At 40.7% G+C, this 9243-nt stretch overlaps 1 protein-coding gene across 1 annotated transcript; it reads right to left on the bottom strand.

Moving 5' to 3' along the window:
- Nucleotides 1-205: 205 nt before the first annotated feature.
- LOC135607505 (vicilin-like seed storage protein At2g18540) lies at nucleotides 206-8922 on the bottom strand. Its single transcript, XM_065099411.1, has 2 exons — nucleotides 891-8922; nucleotides 206-508 (listed from the first exon to the last, which is right to left on the bottom strand). Exon 1 carries the CDS (start codon nucleotides 8920-8922, stop codon nucleotides 8230-8232), a length of 693 nt encoding a protein of 230 aa, XP_064955483.1. The 3' UTR covers nucleotides 206-508; nucleotides 891-8229.
- Nucleotides 8923-9243: the final 321 nt, after the last annotated feature.

The raw sequence follows: 9243 nt of genomic DNA, 5'->3' as shown, positions 1-9243 counted from the left end.
TGGGTTATCAAAATTAGTACCTATTGTCACGCCCCTCAAAATATCTATGATATTAAAATTTTCAACACAAACCAATCCAGGATCCAAACTAACATTTGATGACACTGAAAAACATTCTATCAAATTCACATCTATAAAACATGTGCAGTTTATAATCATATATCACGTCACCCGATAATTCACATTTATGGCAACCCAAGCCAACTTAACAAATATGAAAAACATTTATAAATCCACAAGATAAGTAATTTATAAAATCAAAACTCCAACCATTTACCACAAGTTCATATCATCGTAAACTAGACTTAACATTCCGAAATTTCAAATAAGAGAGATCTTCTAACACTTTTACATAGTATATCCATTTCGATTCATCGACAACATTTCATTACATACAAAATATGCTTATACAACAATAACATAATAACCAACAAGACTTGCCCATAATTCAGAATAGCTCTCCACGGCCTCAGCCCAATTCAAACATTTTAAAGAGTGACAAGCTGACCTGAAAGATTTATATAACAACGGAGTGAGCTTAAAATAGCTCAGCAAGTAACAAAGCATATATAGCACGAGAAGAGACAGTTTCAAACAAACAAGAAATCACAATGCAAGACAGAATCCAAGAGATTCAAGGATATCATCTCATTAGATACAGAATCGCAAATGTCATTTCATTCATAACATATTTGGTTCATAACAAATGGAGCATAGAGTAATTGGAGCATATCAATAGCGTACGAGATGTTCCGGAGAATATCAATGACAAATGGAACATTTCGGAACATATCAATGGTATGTGAAGCATTTTGAAGTATATCAATGGCATAGGAAACATTTTGGAGCATATCAATACAAAATATGAAACAGAAGCTCAGACGTCGTACCCAAGCATAGTGCATGTGAGGTTTAACTCAGTGGTGGCTCCACGCCATGATGAGTTCTTGACTCCATCCACGGGTAGCCCTTTCCTACTCGAGCCCTCTCACCCTGCCCAAGTGCTAGGTCGGCTCTGAATTTCAAATCAAACAGATAGATGGTGAAGTGGGATTCCAAACATAATATGGTCCATCCATTTCTGAATGACCACCAAACATAATCTAAAGTATCGCGGGCTCTAAGCACATACCCTTTACCATTTCTAGTAAAAGTCCAAATAATCCCACAAACACCAGAGTACAAAAGGGCATTGTGAACAATAAATTGGGACATATCGAAAGCACATGCGGAACAATGAAATGTACATATGCTTTTATGAAACATTACGATACAAACATGAAGTTTACAAGAGAAATCTAAAGGATATCAATTTTCAAAAGAATGAAACCATGATATGAGAAATCGACCAAAGCTTGATTTCTGGCAGAATACAAGAGGCACATTGAACAAATGAATCAAACTATCAATCGTGCTCCAATTTTACTTAGAAAATATATCATTGGAAAGATATTTCTATCTAGTTTCTGATGAAATAAATTTTGTATGAATCAAGGTTTCCAACAAGGAGTTACCATAGATTTAGTAACCCAAGATCAAAGAACAAATCTGAATTTTATAGAATTCACAAGGTCGGTTTCAACAGAAAACTGGGCAGGCAAACTTACTCTGAATTCCTAAAATAAGCTATCAAAAGAAAGGTTTATGAGTCTATATTCTGATCAAATAAGTTTTGTCTAAATCAGAGATCAATATATGAAGTTATAACCATAACAAAGTAGAAAGGTCAGAATCTCAAAAGTTACACAGATTTGAATCGTTACGTCTAAACAGGAGATATATCAAATGCAAGGCTAGAACAATTCAAAGTTCCTCATATTCAAAGCAAATGTAGAGATAAAATTACAGTAAGGAAAGATCAGGACACTTGCAATAGGAAAGAATTGAAAGCTTGCAATACGAAGGATCGGAACACGTGCACGAGGAAGATCATAATACTTGCAATAAGAAAAATTAGAACAATTACAGGAGAACGATCGGGAAACTTGCCTTTCAAATATTTTGATCCGAAGATCCAAAGAAGGTGTCAGCCCAAATCCTTCTACTTTTCCTCTGTGTCCTCCCCTTGTTTCATTTTCTACACGTCTTTTTTTTTCCCCATAATTGTAGCTCATGCAGAACATAGAGGCATAGTCACATGCTCTCTCTTACTTTCATTCCTCTGTTTTCTTTTTCAAACATAGCTGTCGCAGCCATCGCCGCTGCCACTACCACAGTCATAGCCACGATCGCAGCTGCTGTCACAACCGCAGCCCCTTCCACTACACTACTTCCTTCCTCCCTTCTCTCGTTCCTGCTTTTTCTTTCCCAAACACAACTGCCGCAGACGCAGCCGCCACCACCGCAACCACAATCACGGCCATAGCCCCTTTTTTTTTTCCCCTTTCCTTTCTTTCTCTTTCCCAAAAGCAGCTGCTGCAGCCACCACCGCTGCCGCAGCTACCGCAGCCAACGTCGCAGCCACGGTCGCAGCTACCACAGTCGCAGCCTCTTCTTCCTCCCCTGCTCTATTTCCTCTCCTTCTCTTCCAGCTGCAGCTGCCACTGCCGCAGCTGCCTCCCCTTCTCCTCTTCCTCTCTTCTTCCCTTTTCCTTTCTCTTCTTCTTCCTTTCCTTCTCTTCTTTCCCAGCTGCACTACTGCAGTCGCAGCCTGAGCCATGGCCGCAGCCTCTTCTTCCTCCCCTTCTCTTCTTCCTCTCCTTCCCTTCTTCCTTCCTCTTCCTCTTTCCCTGCCACAGCTGCAGCTGCCACAGCCGGAGCCGCAGCTACTTCATTCCCTTCTCCTCTTCCTTCTCCTTCCTTTCTTCTTCTTCTCCTTCCTCCCCTTCTTCTCCCCGACGAACAACACCTCCTCTGCTCTGTTTCCTCCTGCAGGAAAAAGAGGTGCCGCCTCTTTACCTGCTTCTACTTCTTCTCTTCCTCCCTTCTTCCCTTTTCCTTTCACTTCTTCTTCCTTTCCTTCTCTTCTTTCCCAGCTGCACTGCTGCAGTCGCAGCCTCAGCCACGACCGCAACCTCTTCTTCCTCCCCTGCTCATCTTCCTCTCCTTCTTCTCTTCCAACTGCAGCTGCCATCACCGTAGCCGCAGCCCCTTCTTCCCCTTCTCTTCTTCCTCTCCTTCCTTTCTTCTTCTTCTCTTCTTCCTCACCTTCTCTTCCTCTCCTTCTCTTCCAGCTGCAGCTGCCATCGCCGCAGCCGCAGCTCCTCCTTTCCCTTCTCTTCTTCTTCTCCTCTTCTTCTTCCCTCCTCCTCCCCGGTGTCACACATACCTTGTCCTCTATTTCCTCTGCAGGAAACAGAGGTATCACAACCACTTCTCCTGCTTCCTCTTCTTCTTCTCTTCCTCTTCTTCTTCTTCTCCTCTTCGAATGCCCCACACCTCTCCTTTGTTTCCACCTGCAGGAAACAGAGGTACTGCAGCCCTAGCTGCTGCCACCTCTCGCTCCTCTCCCTCTTCCCTCTCTTTTCCCTCGTCTTTTCCTTCTTCCTTCTCCTACCTTTCTTCTTCTTCTCTTCTTTCTCACCTTCTCTTCCTCTCCTTCTCTTCCAACTGCAGCTGCCACTGCCGCAGCCGCAGCTCCTCCTTTCCCTTCTCTTATTCTTCTCCTCTTCTTCTTCCCTCCTCCTCCCCGACGTCACACACACCCTCTCCTCTGTTTCCTCTGCAGGAAACAGAGGTATCACAACCTCTTCTCCTGCTTCCTCTTCTTCTTCTCTTCCTCTTCTTCTTCTTCTCCTCTTCGAATGCCCCACACGTCTCCTCTATTTCCATCTGCAGGAAACAGAGGTGTTGCAGCCCTAGCTGCTGCCACCTCTCGCTCCTCTCCCTCTTCCCTCTCTTTTCCCTCTTCTTCTCCTTCTCTTCTTCTCCTCTTCCCTTTTCCTCCCCAACGCCACACACCGCCTCGCTGCAGCCTTGCCGCAGCTATCCTCCTCTCTTCTTCTTCTTCTTCTTCTTCTTCTTCTCTTCTCCCTCATTTCCTCTCTTCTTCTCCCCACGCCCCACCGCTCGAGAAACAGAGAGAGTGGGAGGCGGTGGGATAAAACCGAAATTTTCGGTGTTCTTTATTTTTTTCTTTTTGTAACTTAACAGTTTAGTCCTTGAAATTTCTATATTTACATATAGGTCCTTCAATTTACATATAAATTCTTATTAATAAATTTTCAAAAGTGAGGGATATTACACTCTCCCCCTCTTAAAAGAAAATTTAGTCCTCTAAATTGGTCATAGCTCAATCAATGAAAATATGAGGATTATAATTTCTTTATTTCCTCTTCCTGCTCTCAAATAATTTCATCAATACAATATAATTACACAATTTTCCAAGAGTGACCGAAATATTCTCCTCCTTGATCCTCAATAGATGGTAACCCGACCTTCAATCAATCTTTGAAAATACTTGTGCACCCTGTAGTTAATCAAACAAGTCGTCACTTTAGAGAATACTCATTTTTTATGGTCACCTAATTCAACTGTCTATAATCAATACAAAGCCTCAATGTTCCCTCCATCTTTTTAACTAACACCGGAGCACCTCATGATGAAATATTAAGCCAAATAAAATCCTTATTTAATAGTCCTTGTAGTTGCTTTTCTAATTCCACTTACTCAAATGATATCATTGTGTAGAGAGGCTTAGTTATTGGGATTGTCCCAAGGACCAAATCAAAAGAAAAGTCACGTTTGGAGGTAATCCAAGCAAGTCATCCTGAGATACATTAGGCAAGGAGATAAATCATGTCCAATACTCTCAAAATAAAAGATCGGCTGATCAAATATGCAAAAAGTGATAATTTGTTATATACCAATTCATACTGGTATGATAGGAAGATAGTCAATCTATACCAAGTATAATATCGAAACTCTAATCTCTAGGAGAACTAAATCCGCAAAAAGTTCAAGTTCTCCAATAAAAATCAGACAAGAGGACCAGATTCAAGTTTGTTATCAAAGAATCTCCAATGATTATATTTTACATATATCACATAATTGAGTGGTCTAGGTTGAATGCCCAAGTGATAAGCAAAATATTACGAATCAAATCATAGATGAGACCCTTGGTCAAATAAATATTTGTATTTTTTCATAAACATGCATAATACCTTCGATCACTAATTCAGAAGTTTTAGAATCATATTCAGTGATAACATACACTTTGACATGGGCTGATAATTTAAGAGGCAGTGACTCTTTCTTCTTGTTCAATGGGTAGTCTTTTATTTTATGATCCAACTTTCCACAAGCAAAATAGACTCCAATCACCCGAAAACACAAATTTGTTTCATAATTTAACTTGTAATTCACACATGATTGAGTCTTTTGTGGTGACTCCACATTTCAAATCTAAATGTCTTGACCCTCTTGTTATTACTTTCTGGTTCATTTTCAATCATATTTTTTTTGGTAAACTTGTCCTTATCATTCTTGCCACTGATCTCTAAAAATTTTTTTCATTGTTGCCATTAATGATCAGCCTCTACTTCTAATATAAAATGGCAAAAGAAATTTTTCGATTATCAGAACAATTTTGTACATCAAATATCTTCTCTGTTTGCATCATATGTTTTTCTACCACCAATGAAATTAGGTCTACCATGCTTTCATTGCGCTACTCTGATTTAGTATCCTCGATCAACCCTTTCATCACACTTAATTAATCAAAAGTAGACGAAGTAGGAGGACTAAATGTCCTCGTCATACTAGATTCCTAAAATGCATCAAAGAAAATTTTCACCGATCATTATAGTTCACTAGACCTCAATATATTTAGCATGTCAACATATCAAATATTTCAATTATCATCAAACCATGCTCTAATACCAACTCTGTCACACCCCTCAAAATATCCATGATATTAAAATTTTCAATACAAACCAATCCAGGATCCAAACTAACATTTGAGGACACTGAAAAACATTCTATCAAATTCACATCTATAAAATCTGTGCAGTTTATAATCATATATCACATCACCCGATAATTCACATTTATGGCAACCCAAGCCAACTTAACAAACATGAACAACATTTATAAATCCACAAGCTAAGTAATTTATACAATCAAAACTCCAACCATTTACCACAAGTTCATATCATCGTAAACTAGACTTAACATTCCAAAATTTCAAATAAGAGAGATCTTCTAACACTTTTACATAGTATATCCATTTCGATTCATCGACAACATTTCATTACATACAAAATATGCTTATACAACAATAACATAATAACCAACAAGACTTGCCCATAATTCAGAATAGCTCTCCACTGCCTCAGCCCAATTCAAACATCTCAAAGAGTGACAAGCTGACCTGAAAAATTTATATAACAACGGAGTGAGCTAAAAATAGCTCAGCAAGTAACAAAGCATATATAGCACGAGAAGGGACAATTTCAAACAAACAAGATATCACAATGCAAGACAGAATCCAAGAGATTCAAGGATATCATCTCATTAGATATAGAATCGCAAATGTCATTTCATTCATAACATATTTGGTTCATAATAAATGGAGCATAGAGTAATTGGAGCGTATCAATAGCATACGAGATGTTCCGGAGCATATCAATGACAAATGGAACATTTTGAAACATATCAGTGGTATGTGAAGCATTTTGAAGTATATCAATGGCATATGAAACATTTTGGAGCATATCAATACAAAATATGAAACAGAAGCTCAGATGTCGTACCCTAGAATAGTGCATGTGAGGTTTAACTCAGTGGTGGCTCCACACTGTGATGAGTTCTCGACTCTATCCACGGGTAGCCCTTTCCTACTCGAGCCCTCTCACCCTGCCCAAGTGCTAGGTCGGCTCTGAATTTCATATCAAATAGATAGATGGTGAAGTGGGATTCCAAACATAATATGGCCCATCCATTTCTGAATGACCACCAAACATAATCTAGAGCATCGCGGGCTCTAAGCACATACCCTTTACCATTTCTAGCAAAGGTCCAAATAATCCCACCAACACCAGAGTACAAAAGGGTATTATGAACAATAAATTGGGACATATCGGAAGCACATGCGGAACAACGAAATGTACATGTGCCTTTATGAAACATTACGATACAAACATGAAGTTTACATAACAGATTTAGGTATCCAAATACATGTAGGACAAGAGCATACAAGTATTCAAAGCAGTAATATAAAGCTCAATTGAATAAGAAAGCTAAAGGATATCAATTTTGAAAGGAATGAAACCAGAATATGAGAAATCGACCAAAGCTCGATTTCTGGCAGAATACAAGAGGCACATTGAACAAATGAATCAAACTACCAATCGTGCTCCAATTTTACTTAGAAAATATATCATTGGAAAGATATTTCTATCTAGTTTCTGATGAAATAAATTTCGTACGAATCAAGGTTTCCAACAAGGAGTTACCATAGATTTAGTAACCCAAGATCAAAGAACAAATCTCAATTTTACAGAATTCACAAGGTCGGTTTCAACAGAAAACTGGGCAAGCAAACTTACTCCGAATTCCTAAAATAAGTTATTAAAAGAAAGGTTTATGAGTTTATATTCTGATCAAATAAGTTTTGTCTAAATCAGAGATCAATAATGAAGTTATAACCATAATAAGGTAGAAATGTCAGAATCTCAGAAGTTACACAGATTTGAATCGTTACGTCTAAACAGGAGATATATCAAATGCAAGGCTAGAACAATTCAAAGTTCCTCATATTCAAAGCAAATGTAGAGATAAAATTACAGTAAGGAAAGATCAGGACACTTGCAATAGGAAAGAATTGAAAGCTTGCAATAGGAAGGATCGGAATAAGAAAAATTAGAACAATTACAAGAGAACGATCGGGAAACTTGCCTTTCAAATATTTTGATCCGAAGATCCAAAGAAGGTGTCAGCCCAAATCCTTCTACTTTTCCTCTGTGTCCTCTCCCTGTTTCGTTTTCTACATGTCTTTTTTTTTTCCTCCACAACTGCAGCTTATGCAGAACATAGAGGCATAGTCACCTGCTCTCTCTTACTTTTATTCCTCTATTTTCTTTTTCAAACATAGTTGTCGCAGCCATCGCCGCTACCACTACCACAGTCGTACCCACGACCGCAGCTGCTGTCACAACTACAGCCCCTTCTACTGCACTACTTCCTTCCTCCCTTCTCTCGTTCCTACTTTTTTTTTCCCAAACACAGCTGCCGCAGACGCAGCTGCCACCACCGCAGCTGCAATCACGGCCATAACCCCTTTTTTTTTTCCTATTTCCTTTCTTTCTCTTTCCCAAAAGCAGCTGCTACAGCCACCATCGCTGCCGCAGCTACCGCAGCCAACGTCGCAGCCACGGCCGCAGCCACCACAGCCGCAGCCTCTTCTTCCTCCCCTGCTCTGTTTCCTCTCCTTCTCTTCCAGCTGCAGCTGCCACTGCCGCAGTTGCCTCCCCTTCTCCTCTTCCTCTCTTCTTCCCTTTTCCTTTCTCTTCTTCTTCCTTTCCTTCTCTTCTTTCCCTGCTGCAGTCGCAGCCTCAGCCACGGCCGCAGCCTCTTCTTCCTACCCTTCTCTTCTTCCTCTCCTTCCCTTCTTCTTTCCTCTTCCTCTTTCCCTGCCATAGCTGCAGCTGCCATAGCCGGAGCCGCAGCTACTTCTTTCCCTTCTACTCTTCCTTCTCCTTCCTTTCTTCTTCTTCTCTTCTTCTCCTTCCTCCCCTTCTTCTCCCCGACGAACAGCACCTCCTCTACTCTGTTTCCTCCTGCAGGAAACAGAGTTGCCACCTCTTCACCCGCTTCTACTTCTTCTCTTCCTCTCTTCTTCCCTTTTCCTTTCTCTTCTTCTTCCTTTCCTTCTCTTCTTTCCCAGCTGCACTGCTGCAATCGCAGCCTCAGCCACGGCCGCAGCCTCTTCTTCCTCCCCTGCTCATCTTCCTCTCCTTCTTCTCTTCCAGCTGCAGCTGCCATCGCTGCAGCCGCAGCCCCTTCTTCCCCTTCTCTTCTTCCCCTCCTTCCTTTCTTCTTCTTCTCTTCTTCCTCACCTTCTCTTCCTCTCCTTCTCTTCCAGCTGCAGTTGCCACCGCCGTAGCCGCAGCTCCTCCTTTCCCTTCTCTTCTTCTTCCCTCCTCCTCCCCAGTGTTACACACACCCTCTCCTCTGTTTCCTCTACAGGAAACAGAGGTATCACAACCTCTTCTCCTGCTTCCTCTTCTTCTTCTCTTCCTCTTCTTCTTCTTCTCCTCTTCGAACGCCCCACACCTCTCCTCTGTTTCCATCTGCAGGAAACAG

The sequence above is a fragment of the Musa acuminata genome, chromosome BXJ2-3 (genome assembly GCF_036884655.1).
Source record: "Musa acuminata AAA Group cultivar baxijiao chromosome BXJ2-3, Cavendish_Baxijiao_AAA, whole genome shotgun sequence".
NCBI lineage: Eukaryota > Viridiplantae > Streptophyta > Magnoliopsida > Zingiberales > Musaceae > Musa > Musa acuminata.
The sequence above is the reverse complement of the archived record's forward strand: the minus strand, read 5'-3'. Positions and strand labels throughout refer to the sequence as shown.